This window comes from Thunnus albacares, chromosome 24 (genome assembly GCF_914725855.1).
Source record: "Thunnus albacares chromosome 24, fThuAlb1.1, whole genome shotgun sequence".
Taxonomy (NCBI): domain Eukaryota; kingdom Metazoa; phylum Chordata; class Actinopteri; order Scombriformes; family Scombridae; genus Thunnus; species Thunnus albacares.
In genome coordinates this window covers 11,539,914-11,557,382 of record NC_058129.1, presented here as the reverse complement: position 1 = coordinate 11,557,382, position 17,469 = coordinate 11,539,914, and the positions used below count along the sequence as shown (strand labels likewise).

General features: G+C 41.5%; 1 protein-coding gene across 8 annotated transcripts in view; it reads left to right on the top strand.

Annotated features, from left to right (window-relative positions):
* The window catches only part of LOC122976189 (neural cell adhesion molecule 2-like), a 436,488-nt gene that overhangs the window by 348,255 nt on the left and 70,764 nt on the right, over nt 1-17,469 (top strand). For all 8 annotated transcript variants that reach the window (XM_044344505.1, XM_044344504.1, XM_044344509.1 and 5 more), the window contains 3 exons: nt 706-912; nt 6,487-6,630; nt 12,627-12,764. In XM_044344505.1, coding sequence (XP_044200440.1) covers nt 706-912; nt 6,487-6,630; nt 12,627-12,764 — 489 coding nt within the window. The remainder of the gene's footprint in view (nt 1-705; nt 913-6,486; nt 6,631-12,626; nt 12,765-17,469) is intronic.

Here is a 17,469-nt window from a genome sequence, read left to right as displayed (position 1 = left end):
TACAAAAGTGCCTCAAACTTACTTCAGATTCTGGAAATGATTGGCTGTCTTAATTGGAATTCAAATTATTTTTGCCTCAAGATTTTCCTTAATATGAGTCTGACTGAATCTTAAAAATAGATCAGTTTGTGGAGACCTTGGCTTAGGTCGCTTATATTCCTGCCTTTCTCTCTCAGTTTTTGGTGCCTATCAACTTTAATGAAGGTTGAAAATGCAAAATGTAACAAGCTAAACAAAGCTACACTAAAACATTTAGCCTGTGCAGTAGACTTATACTCACATAATAAGTTGTTATCAAACCATATTTTGCCTTTCTACACCTGCTTATGGATGAGCATCTTTCAGGTTGACTGATATGATGTATGCATAGAGGCAACAAGTGAATGTCACTCTTGGGAAATGCAATATTTTCAGAAATGATCTTGGGACTGCAAGGTTGGTGGTTCAGTTTATTGGAGTAATTTGGAAAATACATATAGATGCTGGCGGTCTGTTGCACAGGAAATAAATGTCCTCAGGCATTTAAACGTACTCAACATTACTGATACCTTTCTAGACAGATCCCAGGTGTGAGTGGGAGTATGAATGAAAGCAAGAAATGTAAATGTGAAAAAAGAAAACTAAAGTACGACATGATTATGACCTGCCTGGTAAAAAAGAGTCAGTTTTCCCTATGTGTGTTTCTCTCTCTGTCCTTGCTCCTAGCTATCGGCGAGCCGGTGAGGCTGGAGTGGTACAACCCTCAGGGCGAACGCATCATGCCCTCCAAGCGGATGGCACTCCACACGGAGACGTCACGATCCAGGCTCATCATTTACAACGCCATCATCGAGGACGCGGGTATCTACCGCTGCCAAGCCACTGACGCCAGCGGTCACACCGAGGAAGCCTCGGTCGTGCTGGAGATCTACCGTAAGCTTGACAGATAGCGTGCACACACATACACATTTCCACATTTACCTGCAGAGCCTCTATGTTTGCCTCCTGAGGAGATTTAGACATGAAGACATGAAGAGAATAAACCTCCTGCATTAGTGTTTGATCGCAGGGACAGACAGCCTATTCATATTCGCAGCCACAAGCTGTTAGAAATGTTGGCTCTGTCTGTGCAAGTGCATTTTAGGTCCATGTGTACCTTTGACTTTATGTGTGAGCCGGTGCAAGCGTGTGTGTTACACTCATTCTAGTGATTAAAGTATAATGACAGCTAGTAATGCCATGGGACCTGGATCCTGCCAGGCATAATGAGGGATGTGGCACCGAGGCTAACCTGCCTTGCTGACCCATCACTATTTCCAGGGAAAAACTTAATGTTACGGGGGGGGTGGGGGGGGGGGGGGGGGGGCTCGGTGGTCACAGACACTGTCCCATCGCTAGTTTCATCCTCACGGCGAGCAGTGAATTAACCGCCATTTGTCATGTAAAAGTGTCCTTGAGGAATACATTCAACTTAACGCCTTTCCAGCTCATTCTTGTGATTTGCTTTGGACAAAAATATAAAAAGCATGTAGGACCAGGATTGTAGCTTCTATCAGGGACACTGAGGCCCTATTTTCTGGGAGTATTAACCACCTTTGGGGAGTTACATTCTACAATTCAAGAAACTAACACATGACGGATATTTTATTGTCTGACTGCAGTATTTTTAGACTCAATATATTCAAATTTGGCTACTTTTAGGCCAACAAAATTTAATATTAATCAACCGTAATTGTATTCTTGGCAGCAGTGTTGCCAACTTAGCAACTGCTCAGACCCCCTAAGCAACTTTTTCTGACTTTTTGGACAGACCTTAACTCCTCTCCTTGAAGGGAGTTGCTGGTATTTCTCAGTGAATGAGAGCTAATGTGGCTCTCTGGATTGACTGTTCAGCGGGTGGAACAGAGCAGCAGCACGTTCAGTGGACCAATCACCAACCAGACAGAGTCTTGAATGAGCTGTGAATGTGTGAACGTAATGACCAGTCATTTATCCTCATTGTTTTTATTCTAAATGATTTAACTTTACTATTTAAGCTTAACTTTGTTTAGTCAAAATATTTCTTCCAGTGCATGATCATCTCTCTATTCATCATACTTCAGATGGAGTTGAGTCTGCATTAGGTAGATTTAGATGCACATTGAGGAGCTGCTTGAAAAAAATGGCTAATGATATAGCTAGTTTAATTTAACTTAATTTTCGTTAGATTTTTAAAAATCTTTTATGTATGTAATTATGTCATGACGTCATAGATATGCAAATTAGCACATGACATCATCTAGTGACTTTTCCAGCAGGCTTTAGCTACTTTACACTGAAAATAGTTGGCAACACAGCCTGGCAGTGTGGAGAAATCTCTAAAAAAAAGCTTTAAAACAGCAAATTTCTCCACACTGGGAGTTTACACTTAACAAAACATATAAGTGAGCAGCTTACTGAATAAATAACATTTGAAACTGTTTTTGTCTCGTCAGAACTTTCTGAGTGGCATTCAGTGTAGACGTATCTGCCAGATGTTTGTGCTCTCTAACGCTGCCGCCATTACAGCAGTTGCAAATGTACATGTGGAAGTTATTCGGTCTTAAAACACTATTTTGAAATTGGTGATGACACAGTCTATTAACATTTGGAAAAAATAAAAAGTTTGACTTTCTTAAGATTATAACCTTTATTTCAATTCCAATTTGATGATGTTTTAAGGCAAAATCCTTTACATGCATTACAGTGATATTGCATGGATTTACAAGTGACAAGCCATCCAGTAATGGCGGTTTATTTACTTCCGCCTACAACCAGGATTAGTCTATTTCTGAAATTTTGGCTGTGGCCCTGTGCTGGAAAAGGCACCTTTCCTAATCCTCACAACACCCTCTGTTCACAGGTAGCGCCGTGTCACGAAATGGATTAGCATTATGATATGCATGCAAAGGCAGGCACACACACACACACACACACACACACACACAAACATTACATAAGAACCAAGTGATTTCTGAGATGTGAATAACCCAAATACCCACATACACTGGGCTTTGATCAGGAGTATTCCCCAAGTTTAATTGGAGAAAACGTCAAGGTACAGGGAGCTGATGCCAGGAGACACTCTTTCGCACACACACACACACACACACACAATTACATGTGCACACAGACTGGAAATCATCACCTGCTGCGTTGCTGCCTTTTTCATCCTTTCCCAGCGAACCATTAGGGGAGACATCACAGCCTCAATCACACCTGCCACCACTCAGCCCTCGCCTCATTCACCACATAACCAGCTCCCTAAAACCATTGTTTCCATGGCAACTGGGCGTCACTCACTCGGGCCCTCGGTGTGGATTACATGAACAGCATGCACATGAAAACCTGCCTAAAGCTCCAGCCAGCAGTCTGCCAGCGCGCAGCCAGAGCAGGCGAGGACTCCTCAGGCGGTGCACTGGCCTGTGTGCTACAACATGTTCTACATGAAATTCATGACCTGTGGGATGGAAAGTGTTGACATCCTCTCAGTAGTTGCTGACATCTCCATGATGGCCTGTTATAATCATGCTGCATTCAGGAGCAGATCAGTTTGGAATCCAAAACAGGTGCCTGGACTTCAGTGAACTTCAAACAAACACAGAAAAGCTGTTAGCTTGTTCTCCTGCTGTTTTAGCCATGCTAGTGGCTAATGTTTGTCTCTTGGTTGGTGCACCTCTTTGGTTCAGACTGACATTCCTGCACACCTATTAGATGGATTGCCTTTCAATTTTGAATGGCAATACAGACATCAGTGGTCCCCAGAGGAGGAAACCTACTGACTTTGGAGATCTCCTGACTTTTCCTCTGGCGCCACCATGAAGTTTTTTGCTTTTTAGAGAAATGCCTCAACAACTATTGGAAAGATTGTCATGAAATCTGGTACGGATATCCACAGTTCCCAGAGGATGAATCCTGATGAATTTGGTGATCCCCTGACTTTTGCTGTAGCACCACTGTGAGGCTCACATTTGTGGTTTTGAGTGAAATGTCTTTGGTACAGACATTCATGTTCCCCTCAGGATAAATTGTGATAACTTTGGTGTCCACTTAACTTTTCATCTAACACCATCATTAGGTCATATTTTCACTTTGTCCAATACTTTGGTTCCTGCAAAACACCCTCAGCTGTGCTTAGCATGCTACATGCTAAGCTAAGATGGTAACCATGGTAAAAATTGTATGTGTAAATCCTGTTAACACTGTCATTGTGACATTAGCATTTAGGTCTAAGCATCACTCCTAAGTGTAGCGTCACAGAGTCGCTCACATGAGTGTAGACTTTGTCTTTTTAAATAAAGCTCTTGCTGTCCCACATGGAGTTCATTGATGGCAATAGCTGAAAATCACTTTGAATTTACTGCTGTAGTTTGGTGCTTTTGCAGGCATACAAGGTGAAAGGAAATTCATACAAATAAAATAAGCCAGTATAATGTCTGAGCCTTTTATTTTCTCTCTGCTGCATGAGTCCATTTTCCAAAACCAGCAAAACTGGCCAGTAAAGACAGGAACAAATATGCATCCCAGTTGAGAGTGGTCCAGGGAAATTGGCTCATCATTGTATCAAGCAGTTATCCTCACAGTGATGTGTAGGCAAATGGCGGAAGAGAAACTCTGGAGTACTGAGTACATTCTCAATACGCCAGTGTCAAGTGTGCAGTAGAGTGTTACTAGGGAGAGGATGTTTCCCTTACCGATTCTCTTGTAGAGCAGTGTGACTACAAAAGAGACAGAAAGTGGATACAAACAGAAGGAACAAGTGACAGCAGAAGCGTTCGAACCTAAGAGAGACGAGGAGAGTGAAAGAGCAACAGATTCTGGAAATAAAAAGAACAAGAAGTGAGAAATTGATAAGAAAGCAACCCAATGAATGACAAAAACACACGAAGGCATCCTTGAAGTTAATGAAGACACTGAGATGCCAGACACGTTCGCAGGCGGAGGGTGCACTCGGGGAGAGAAAGCTCATTTTAGGGAGCAGCCTGGCATAAATCACACAGCAAAATGCTAATACTGAAACCTCACTAACGGAAGGGACTGATAGGAGAGCTGTCATTGATTTATTCACACCTTCACAATACAGCACGCAGATGATAGTAGGTGGTTGCAGCGCTAGTGGTGCCAGCCCCGGCACAGAGTAAAGCCAGCTATCCGAACAAGAGAAGGGTTTCGGAGATGAATCACGTGCTGTTTGTGGAGAAATGCTGGTCCAAGAACAATGTCCTCACAAAAGCAATTTGTCAAAAACACCAAATGTTTGTCAAGAGGGGAGGACACAGCTTCAAACCGGCACACAGTGGGATCTATTATTGAAGTGTTCCTGAAACCAAGATAGAGTGACTCAAAGGCTGCCTGTGTTCTTGTCTAATTCTGCAAACAGAAAAGCTGCAGGATTTTTTTTTTGTCATGGTTGTGACTGGCAGCAAGTAAAAACAGCCACCCTTCTGTCTCCTGTGCTGCTTCATCCGAATCGCCTTATCTGAGTCCCAGAAAACAGTCAAAGCGGGATTAACTTTTGTTTTATGTGATTATGTGAGTGAAAGCCACCCATCCATTTCCAATGCACACGTTGTTTTCATATGAATGTTTCCAAAATACTTGATGTCTGTTAGTCCACCACTTTAGACCAGTGACAATTGGATGGATTGCCATCAAATTTTTTTATGGACATCCATGGTTTCCAGACAGTGTATCCCAATAACTTTGGTGAACTTTTCCTTCAATGCCTACAGCAGGTCAAACTTGTCAATTATTCAATAAAATGTTATATATAACTTTTATATGGATTGCCGTACAATTTTGTACAGACATTCATGGTCCCTACAGGGTGAATTTAACTGTCTTTTCATCTGTCACCACTATGAGGTTGAAATTTTCAGTTTCGAGTGAACTATTTGATGGATTGCCATGAAATTTGCTACAAACATTCAAGGTCCCTAAAAGATCAATTCTAATTACTTTGGAAAAACTGTGACTTTAAATCAAGTGCCATTAATTTTGCCCAGCACCAGAATGACATTCCCATCAGCCTCAGCTGCACTTTGTGTTAAGTCCTAATTACTAAATGTCAGCACGCTAACACGCTAAACTAAGATTGTGAATCTGGTAAATATTACCTGCTAAACATCAGCATTTTAGCATTGTCACAGTGAGCATGTTAGCAAGATAATGATAGTGTTTAACTCAAAGCACCGCTGTGTCTTTGTGCACAGTGTGGCTGTAGACTCTTAGTCACAACATTGTAACCGTCAAACTACCTTAAAAACATAAACACTCAACTTCAGGGATGCAACCCAGAAAGAAAATTGGAAGGAAATTTATTTAAAAACAACTTCCGAACCTTAACCCTAAATTTAGTCTCAAAACTGAAAGCACAGTAGTTTTTTCTTATTTTCCTTTTGATGTTCAGACCTGCAATAAATTGTCTGCTCTGAATGTTCACAGGACAAAAAAAAAGGTGTTCAATCTCCATCTTGTTTGATCTTGCAGAGAGGCTGACGTTTCGGGATGTTCAGTCACCGCAGGAGTTTCGCCATGGTGAGACGGCGGAGGTGGTGTGTGATGTCATTAGTTCACCAGTACCCGTGGTGGTGTGGTACTACCAGGACAGGGAGATCACCGAGGAGCACCACAGTAAGTTTTGATGACCTGCTTTTAAAAATAAGTTATTAGGGCCCGAGCACCGACCGGTGCGAAGCCCTATTGAAACTGAAGGAGTTATTATTATTATTATTATTATTATTATTATTCCTCCGAAACAAACGCATTTTTGAGGGCCTAAACATGCACGAAAACTCATGAAAATTTGCACAGATGTCAGGACTGGCGAAAATTGCGATATTTTATGGGTCTTGAAATAAAGCGGGACAAAATGGCTCGACAGCGCCACCTAGAAAGTCAAGAAAATTGAGCCCCTCGATACAGATTGTCGTAGGAGAACGAAATTCGGTATGCATATGTATCATGACCAGGCGCACCAAAAAGTCTCAAGGACACATAGCCTAACTCCAACAGGAAGTCGGCCATTTTGTATCAAAGTTGAAATTTTGCACCGATTTTGTCATTTCCAGCCCGCATACTTTAACGAACTCCTCCTAGAGATTTGACCCCAGGACTTTCAAATTCGGTCCGTATCATCTACAGGCATAGGAGACTAAAAGTTATTAAAACAATTCTCATTAGTCTTTCCTAGGGGGCGTGGCTGGGCGGCGAATTTCGATCCTTCGCCATGAAAAATGAAACGGCTATAACTCCGGCATACATGATCCTAAGAGAACCAAACCTTTTGTGCTTCATAAGAGTCCCGCCCTGAACGGGTCCATGTGACAATACAGGATATGAGTCATAGCGCCACCTCCTGGCAACAGGAAGTTACATGTTTTACGCTCTGACGCCCTGTGGGCAGCACGGTGATGGAATCCAGCTGAAATGTACAGAGAATAGCCTCAAGACCTTGGAGATCTTATATTATGAAGTTGGTGACCCTTCGTTGAAAGGTGTTGCCATGGCGACGCGGCGAATTTCGATGTGACGCCATGAAATTTCAATGCCTTATAACTTGACTCCACGTGGTCTGATCTTTTCCAAATTTCATATGCTTGTTAAGAGTCCCGATCTGAACACATGTTCAGTCTCATATTTAGCCAAAGTCATAGCGCCACCTACTGGCAACAGGAAGTATCATGCGTCGTACTTTGTCTAATTACTCCTAGGAAATTTGGCTGATGCACCTGAAATTAAGTCAGCTAATAAACGAGACCTTGGTGATGCTACATTTGGCAGCTCATGACCCAAAACGGAATGCTGTTACCATGGCGACACATCCTTCGCCATGAAATACGATACTGTTTTTCAGGGAGAATGGATTGCTCTACAGTCATGAAACTTGACACACATGTCTAGAGTGATGTCAGCTAAAATCCTGTGTGGTCGCTTTGAATGGGCGTGGCAAAATGGCTCAACAGCGCCCCCTTTAAAAAATGAAACGGCTATAACTCCGGCATACATGATCCTAAGAGAGCCAAACCTTTTGTGCTTCATAAGAGTCCCGCCCTGAACGGGTCCATGTGACAATACAGGATATGAGTCATAGCGCCACCTCCTGGCAACAGGAAGTTACATGTTTTACGCTCTGACGCCCTGTGGGCAGCACGGTGATGGAATCCAGCTGAAATGTACAGAGAATAGCCTCAAGACCTTGGAGATCTTATATTATGAAGTTGGTGACCCTTCGTTGAAAGGTGTTGCCATGGCGACGCGGCGAATTTCGATGTGACGCCATGAAATTTCAATGCCTTATAACTTGACTCCACGTGGTCTGATCTTTTCCAAATTTCATATGCTTGTTAAGAGTCCCGATCTGAACACATGTTCAGTCTCATATTTAGCCAAAGTCATAGCGCCACCTACTGGCAACAGGAAGTATCATGCGTCGTACTTTGTCTAATTACTCCTAGGAAATTTGGCTGATGCACCTGAAATTAAGTCAGCTAATAAACGAGACCTTGGTGATGCTACATTTGGCAGCTCATGACCCAAAACGGAATGCTGTTACCATGGCGACACATCCTTCGCCATGAAATACGATACTGTTTTTCAGGGAGAAGGGATTGCTCTACAGTCATGAAACTTGACACACATGTCTAGAGTGATGTCAGCTAAAATCCTGTGTGGTCGCTTTGAATGGGCGTGGCAAAATGGCTCAACAGCGCCCCCTTTAAAAAATGAAACGGCTATAACTCCGGCATACATGATCCTAAGAGAGCCAAACCTTTTGTGCTTCATAAGAGTCCCGCCCTGAACGGGTCCATGTGACAATACAGGATATGAGTCATAGCGCCACCTCCTGGCAACAGGAAGTTACATGTTTTACGCTCTGACGCCCTGTGGGCAGCACGGTGATGGAATCCAGCTGAAATTTACAGAGAATAGCCTCAAGACCTTGGAGATCTTATATTATGAAGTTGGTGACCCTTCGTCGAAAGGTGTTGCCATGGCGACGCGGCGAATTTCGATGTGACGCCATGAAATTTCAATGCCTTATAACTTGACTCCACGTGGTCTGATCTTTTCCAAATTTCATATGCTTGTTAAGAGTCCCGATCTGAACACATGTTCAGTCTCATATTTAGCCAAAGTCATAGCGCCACCTACTGGCAACAGGAAGTATCATGCGTCGTACTTTGTCTAATTACTCCTAGGAAATTTGGCTGATGCCCCTGAAATTAAGTCAGCTAATAAACGAGACCTTGGTGATGCTACATTTGGCAGCTCATGACCCAAAACGGAATGCTGTTACCATGGCGACACATCCTTCGCCATGAAATACGATACTGTTTTTCAGGGAGAATGGATTGCTCTACAGTCATGAAACTTGACACACATGTCTAGAGTGATGTCAGCTAAAATCCTGTGTGGTCGCTTTGAATGGGCGTGGCAAAATGGCTCAACAGCGCCCCCTTTAAAAAATGAAACGGCTATAACTCCGGCATACATGATCCTAAGAGAGCCAAACCTTTTGTGCTTCATAAGAGTCCCGCCCTGAACGGGTCCATGTGACAATACAGGATATGAGTCATAGCGCCACCTCCTGGCAACAGGAAGTTACATGTTTTACGCTCTGACGCCCTGTGGGCAGCACGGTGATGGAATCCAGCTGAAATTTACTGAGAATAGCCTCAAGACCTTGGAGATCTTATATTATGAAGTTGGTGACCCTTCGTTGAAAGGTGTTGCCATGGCGACGCGGCCAATTTCGATGTGACGCCATGAAATTTCAATGCCTTATAACTTGACTCCACGTGGTCTGATCTTTTCCAAATTTCATATGCTTGTTAAGAGTCCCGATCTGAACACATGTTCAGTCTCATATTTAGCCAAAGTCATAGCGCCACCTACTGGCAACAGGAAGTATCATGCGTCGTACTTTGTCTAATTACTCCTAGGAAATTTGGCTGATGCACCTGAAATTAAGTCAGCTAATAAACAAGACCTTGGTGATGCTACATTTGGCAGCTCATGACCCAAAACTGAATGCTGTTACCATGGCGACACATCCTTCGCCATGAAATATGATACTGTTTTTCAGGGAGAAGGGATTGCTCTACAATCATGAAACTTGACACACATGTCTAGAGTGATGTCAGCTCAAATCCTATGTGGTCGCTTTGAATGGGCGTGGCAAAATGGCTCAACAGCGCCCCCTTTAAAATTTCAAAATTGCAGCCCCGCCTTCCAGATTAACATAGAAAGATGAAATTCACAGGGCACATGTATAATGTCAACACGCACAAAAAAGTCTCTTGAAGCCTTATTGTAAGTCGAACAGGAAGTCGGCCATCTTGAAAAACTGGTCAATTTTCGCCTTTTCTTGGCCATTTCGCATACCTTGTATTTTAAAGAACTCCTTCTACAGAATTCATCGTAAGGACTTAAAAATCAGTGTGTGTCATCTAGACTAGTGTATGATCATGATGGTTTGGCCGTGGCGTGGCGTTGAGTTTTGATGTTTCGCCATGACAGAGGAAATTGATATAACTTGAGTGTACACGGTTGGATCTGCCTCAAACTTTACACAACAAGTCACTGACAAAAGCCCTTCGACTGAGCGTCACTTCGACATGCGCTGGGGTGCGAGGGCCCGATCATCGCTGCTTGCAGCTTTAATTTTAATTGCTTTTCCTATTGTATTGTTATTTTATTTTATTTTTTTTTCATTTGATGGAAGGTTAACGGGGTGAAACCCTATTTGGTAGTAGTTTAGAAAAGCAATGGATTTATGGACTTTTTCTAGGCATAAAATTTAATTCTCAGAGTAAAAAAATGAGTCTAAAATTTAAATAACATAATCTAATTGGTGAATTAGATTATGTTTCACCAACAATTCACAGCAATTTCACCAAACTGATACAGCAGTTTGTTGGAGAGAAATTTAGCAATGTGCCAACTAAGGCAGCAAAGAATAAGACTGATAACAATTAAACATGGATCTAAATAAAGTAGTTTTCAAATTCTCCCAAAAATCAGCTTTTCAAATGTTTACATTTATTTCAAATCTGAAGCATTTCTCTGTAATATGAAAAAGCAACTATTAAAGTTAAAAGAAAAAAAAACATCATTAGGTTTCAGTTTATGAAATTGTGATGTAATTTTCGTACTTTTTTGTGTTTTCCTTTCTAATTGGATTGTGGTTGACTGGTGCTAATTAGTTACTTTCATGAAAGAGTAACTTTTGCAATATTAATAGTGGGGCAAGTATCAACTATTGGATGAGTAACTTTACCCAACACTGCTGCGTAACTAATGTTGATTATTCCAGTAGATTATGGCAGTAATGAAAATTGCAAGTAAGCAGTAATCTGTGGAGGATTACATTTTGAATGTAAACCTGCCAAATACACTTGATTATTGTGAGAGAAAAATGCTCCCCGAGTCCTGATGTGCCCAATCCTCTCTCATTGAAAAGACGCGCTAATGTGCCAAAAATACTGTTCTCTAGGAAATGCTATTTCCTTCCTTTGTGAGAATTCACAATAAGACAAGGATATCAAATTCTATGAATAGAAACCCCCATCAGCCCTGGAGGAGGCGTATAACTTGGACAGAAACCATGTTAACAAGCGACTAAAAGGATGGATTATAGAGCAGTTGGATGGTGACATTCGAAGATGCTCCTTCCCATAAGAGGAAGTGCAAAACGGCACCCTGTATGTTTTGAAAAAAAAAGGTTATTCCAGCAAATGGTTGTATTTATGTGCAACTGTTAACTCAAGTCCACAATTATAGTAGCAGTCATCCTCTGTCCCGTTTGATCTAAAGCGGATATATATCATTTTTAAAGCTTGCCCTTGTAATCACACCTTTTCCAGTCTCTTTAATGGTGTTAAATATCAGGAGGGTGGTCTACTTAATTTGCACAGAAACGACAGATAGAGCCTTAGAAGCACTCAGAGGACAGATTCACTTTCAGTAATATTATTTCCTGACAGAAAGCAGGTGCAATAGTAAGAACCAGCAGACTCAGTTTCATTATTTCCTCATCTCCTCTTCCCTGATTTACAACTCTCTACACCACTTCCCCATCCTCCTTCCAGACAAAATGCATGCCTGAACACTGATTAGAAAGAGTGACCCTTTGAATCTGTCACATTTTTTTAATTGAAATTCAAATCTTCAGTGCAACAGTGATGATGAAACACGGAGAAGAGTTTTTTTTTTTTTTTTTTTATCATTTCACTCTAATTACGATGCATGGTTATAAATATCTTTGCTTGAGAGAAATGAGATAGAGGCCTCATCACTCGTGGCCAATCTCAGAGTGGCCACAATGGGAGAGAGTGGAGACTATTTGGAACTGTAATTGCAGAAGTGTTTATCTATGTGGACTTTATCAGGTAAATGTGCTGAAGTGAAGATTGACAGTCTAACTACTGAGGAGTGGAGATGGCAATTTTCTCCTGCTGTTTTCCTAACTTTCTTATCTCGCTTCTCTCTCTATCATACACTGTTGTTCTTTTGTCGTTTCCTCTTCCCGCTCTCTCTCTTTCTGTCTTTGCCTGGCTTTCCCTCTCTCTCTCTGTCTCTCTCTCTCTCTCTCTTTCTCTCTCCGCCTCTTCGCCCGTGCTGTGAAGGCAGGTTCCAGGTGCTGGCAAACAACAACCTACAGATCCATCAGGTGACCAAGGCTGACGAGGGCGTGTACCGCTGTGAAGCCAGCGTAGAGGCCCGTGGTGAGATCGATTTTGTGGACATCGCTGTGGTGGTTAACGGTGAGTTTGCTTTCGAGTATTTACGCCAAGATTCATGATGACTTGAGGGGAACAGCTGTGCAGTGCTTTGAAGGACACATGAAACGGAAGTTAGAGTCTTTAGCTTCTGTGCTGTGAGGTATTTATCAGTGAAACTGAAAATCTGAGCAGTGTACACTTATAAGAGGGATTTAAATCAAATCCTTCACATTTGATTGGACCACTAAAAAGTGGGTGGGGCTTAGAGTTAAGTGCTATACAGAGCTGTAGAGGACTGTTGGCTCCACATATACCTCCCTCACCTGTTGTTAGATCAGGAGGACGAGGGAGAGATGAATGAATTAGACATCAGCCACATTGTTTTGGAAATGAAAACAAAGTTTTTGTCCAAACACACATCTCTTCCTCTCTCTCTGCATATTGCTCTGTTAGCTACTACAGTTTTAGTGCGGTTTTATATGACCGGTGTGGATAGCTACTCGCCCAAAGTCACATTTGATTGGATGAACTTGTAAATGCCCCTGAGTGCAGGATGAGATATCAAACATTTTACAGGGAGAGAAAAGACAGGGATTTTGATGTAAAAATACCCTGATACTGATTTTTTGACATTTATTTGGCATATAACAAGAGATAAATGAACAATTAACCCAGGGACACATGATTAAAACTGAGAAAATGTATTTTTCATTTTATAGGGCCTTTAAGGGATAGGTTCACAATTCTTCAAATCCTTCTTAAAACAACAGTCAAGTGCCCAAATGAACATTAATGCAGGTTTTGCTCACTGTAATTATTCTTTCTGATCATACTGGCTATTAAAAGATTCCTTCCTAATGTGCTTTCAGTGTAAATGATGGTGGACGAAGTCCACAGTCCTCCTCTGTGCAAAAATGTATTTAAAGGTTTATCTGAAGCTAATATGAAGGTTTACCCATCCAATAAAGTGGATATCTTTCTCTTTTTAGTACCAAATTCCGCCTTTTGTTACTATCCCTCTACTGGAGCTCAAAAGGGAAACACTGTCCAGGGAAACACAATGAATGAATTATATACTAAAAAGACTTTAAATTTGGAAGATATCCACTTTATCTGACCAACTCAGACGGCTGAAGCTTCATATTAGCTTCATATAAACTTTTAAATTCATTTTTGCACAGGATGAGGACTGTGGATTTTTTCCCCCACCACTTACATGGGAAAGGGATCTTTTAATGGCCAGTGTTAGCAGGAGGAATGATTACAGCAAGTAAAACTTTGTTCAATGTTCATATGGACATGTGACCATTGTTTTAAGACAGACTGGAAAAACTGTAAACCTGTCCTTTAAATGGACACTCCAGAGATTTAGAATTGTACTTAAATTTGGAAGTTTCAACTGGATAGCACCTTTTTGTTAGACTAGAGACTAGAGCCTGATACCCTTGTCCAGTAACATGCTGAATCATGAATCGAGTATCTGAACTCTGAAGCCAATAGGAATCTCTCTCCATGAGAATTTACCATGTTTTATGGTAAGTTCTTTACTCTTAGTCACACTCTTGTGACCAGATATATCTCAGCAGAAGGAATGAATGGTTTGTGGTTGACACTGCTAATATATGCACATAGTTAAGATTGTGCTTCTCCTGTCATTTTGTGTTTTTTTTTAAGTGAACATGGGAACCCGCTTGCTTTTCTTTCCTAAGTTCTTCATCTTCATTGGAATTTCTTTAAGAAATTTAGAAATATTTGTTTCACAATAAAGAAAAAAAAACAAACAAAAAGAAAACTTCAGATAGAGGTATTTTTTATGGCATATTTGCTTGACCTTATCACAGTCGACTGTGGATTTTAACCTATTCAAACAGTAAACCCAAAACTTGAAAGATTATAGATAATATCAAAGTCCTTATTTTTCTGCAGTCTGCTGAGAATAAGAAAGTGAAAAAAGTCTTAAGCATCAAGCTTTAAAGGAAGCCATGCAGACATAACCTACACTAACACTGGCAATTTAGATTCCAAGCAGACACGCACGCCTCTTAATGCAGTGTCGACAGATTAGCATGCGTTAAGGATTGTGTTTTCACTTTCCTCTGCATACACAAGTTATGTTGTTGTTGAAAACTGAACATCACTCATTCTTTTCATCCTGGATCCTACAAGGCATTCAAGTCTGCAGGTGAACAAGGTTAAAAGTACAATACGCCAGCATGGTTAGCTCATCTCAATATACTCAACACAGCAGCAGCTTTGCCTATCATTGGTGTTTGGGAAGGAGTAGAAAAATAACCCCTCTCACTCATCATGACCCACTAGAAGTGTGTGGCTGTGTACATATATCTGCAGAGACTCTGCCCTCTGCCTGTATTTTCTTATTATTTTGTTGTGTTCAGGACATTTCTGGGTGTCAACCTCTGGGCAGTGGTTGTGTAACCCCCAACCAATAACAGCGCGCAGGGTGTGAGGTCAGGTTACATAGCTGTCTCCGTCTCTCTCCTCTGCTCTCTGTCTGTGTCATGGATGTATAAAGAGAACAGGTCTGTGTCTGTTTGACCGAGGGCGGGGCTGACCTACACACACGCAGAGCAGAGAGGCCACAGCGGACAGGATGAAACGTGTGCATTCACACCAAATACAGCAATGCAGCGCCTTCCTGCAATTGTGCAAAGGTGTGCGGAGGTGTGCGGAGGTGTGGGTGTGTTTATTTGTGCTTTAGAAAGTAACCGCCAATCAGAAAATAACATTTTATTTATCTGATTCACTGCTTTGTTCTCACCAGCGCCACTCCCTCCCTCACTCGACCACTGCTCTCTCTCGCTCTCTCACTCTGGTGTCATTGAGCGGGGGAGGAGGGACCAACTTTGAATGTTGTGTTTACAAACCACAATCAACAAATCCTGCATAGTATACCTTTTCCTCTGACCTCCTCTAATTGAAGTTGTTGATATGGAGGCACATATTATAGGATATTATCACAATGTAAACTGTCAGTTTGTTGATGATCACTAATTGTTGTTTAGCCCATCACTAGACTACTTTGACATGAAGCTGACACGTTCCAGAGTTTGTTTACAGTGTTTCGATCATCTGCAAAGTCAAATCAGTGATTCTGAAATAGTACTTACTGATGTTCAGCTCCACTGACTCAGATAAGTTCGTCATTGACACACATATAGCAGGCCTGCTCTCTCTGCTGCCATTGCTGTGATTTTTTTATTCTCTTTATTCTTTAGTGTGATTGAAAATTTCAATTAGCGATGGCTTTGGCCTCTGTGGCCCAAAAATCGAAGGATGTCATTTTAATTTTCTCATTTGTCCTCATTTACAGTGAGTCACCTGAGACTGCTGAAGTGATTGAAATGTGATTTCACTAAGGCCACGCGCGTCTTGTAACGGTTGAACAGCTGCATTATTGTCTCTGTCTATGTAATTCTCTCCTACCTAATGTAATAGCAACGCGACCCTCCGCCCAAAAACTATGAATTGCATTCAATTTAGCACACCACTTACCTCACTTCTGAGGAAGATCCAATAAGCTTGCTCAATGAGGCAAAACCTGTTATTGCAGCGACACGACGCTTGCCATGCAGAGACGGGACAGGCTGCGGAGCGCTTTGCCGAGCGTCCTGAGAAGAACACGCTCTCTCTGAGGGAGCCACACCCTGAGGGACAGTTTGAGTGAACTTCGCTTTGCCTCAAGGAGACTCACTCTGTTGATCCCTAAGGACGCTCTCGCTAAGAAGTGCCCTAAGTTGAGCCTGAGGGACACAAAAGCTCATTTGTAGAAACACCATTTGGTACTCATGAAATTTATAAAGTACTTAGAGGAATGTAAGACGTCATTAAAAGTAATGATTTTGTCCAATATGGTACCACCAAGCTGTTAAAGTGGTGTATACACTTTTGTCTACCTCAGGAATCAGGAATCATGCTGAATGTTAAACTAAGATTAAAAAGGATGAAAAAAAAAGTAATTTATGAAGCTGCCTACGCTTACTTTTCAGAGAGAGGAAGTGTGCATTTGCTGTTTAACGACTATCTCCGGCCTACAGTTGAAACTATAATGATGATGTATTTTAGTTTGCTGACTGTTTCATTTGAAATTATAGATGGCAGTGATATTCAAAATGCAGAAAATAGTATCACTTTTTACCACGTGGTTCATGTGTATAGGTAATAAATATAGGTGACCAATCTAGGTCAGGCCAAACCTTGCATATATTCTGCATTACTGCATGCACAGCAAAAGTGTTAAAAACCCTCTGTGGGCTGCAGTGCACCTCTCCATGAGAACATGAAATCTTCTCTTCCACTGTACATTTCCACTTTCAATTACACCCCTTGTTAACATATGTGCCTGTACAGGTGGGGAAAAAATAGGCTAGTTATATCTGTAATGATTCCAGTCTGTGGAAATACAGCGTGACAATAAGTGTAACTCTGCAATATTATAACTACACCATCTGTAATTCTGAATGAATAAATAATTGACTCACAATTTGCAGTAAGCTGCTTCTGGAATTGAATGAATCTGTGTATTATCTTTAGCACTCTAAGAGTGATCAGTGTTTAATGTAATACTGCTGGTCTTCGTTGTAGTACATTTATCACTTTTTAACAAACAAATTTGGAAGTTTACCATCCTACATTATCAAAGAGATCCAGAGACATATTTATAAGCTTCTGGCAAAAAAACAGAGGAAAGAGAGCTGAAGGTGACAGAGCTGGAAAGGACACTTTTCAC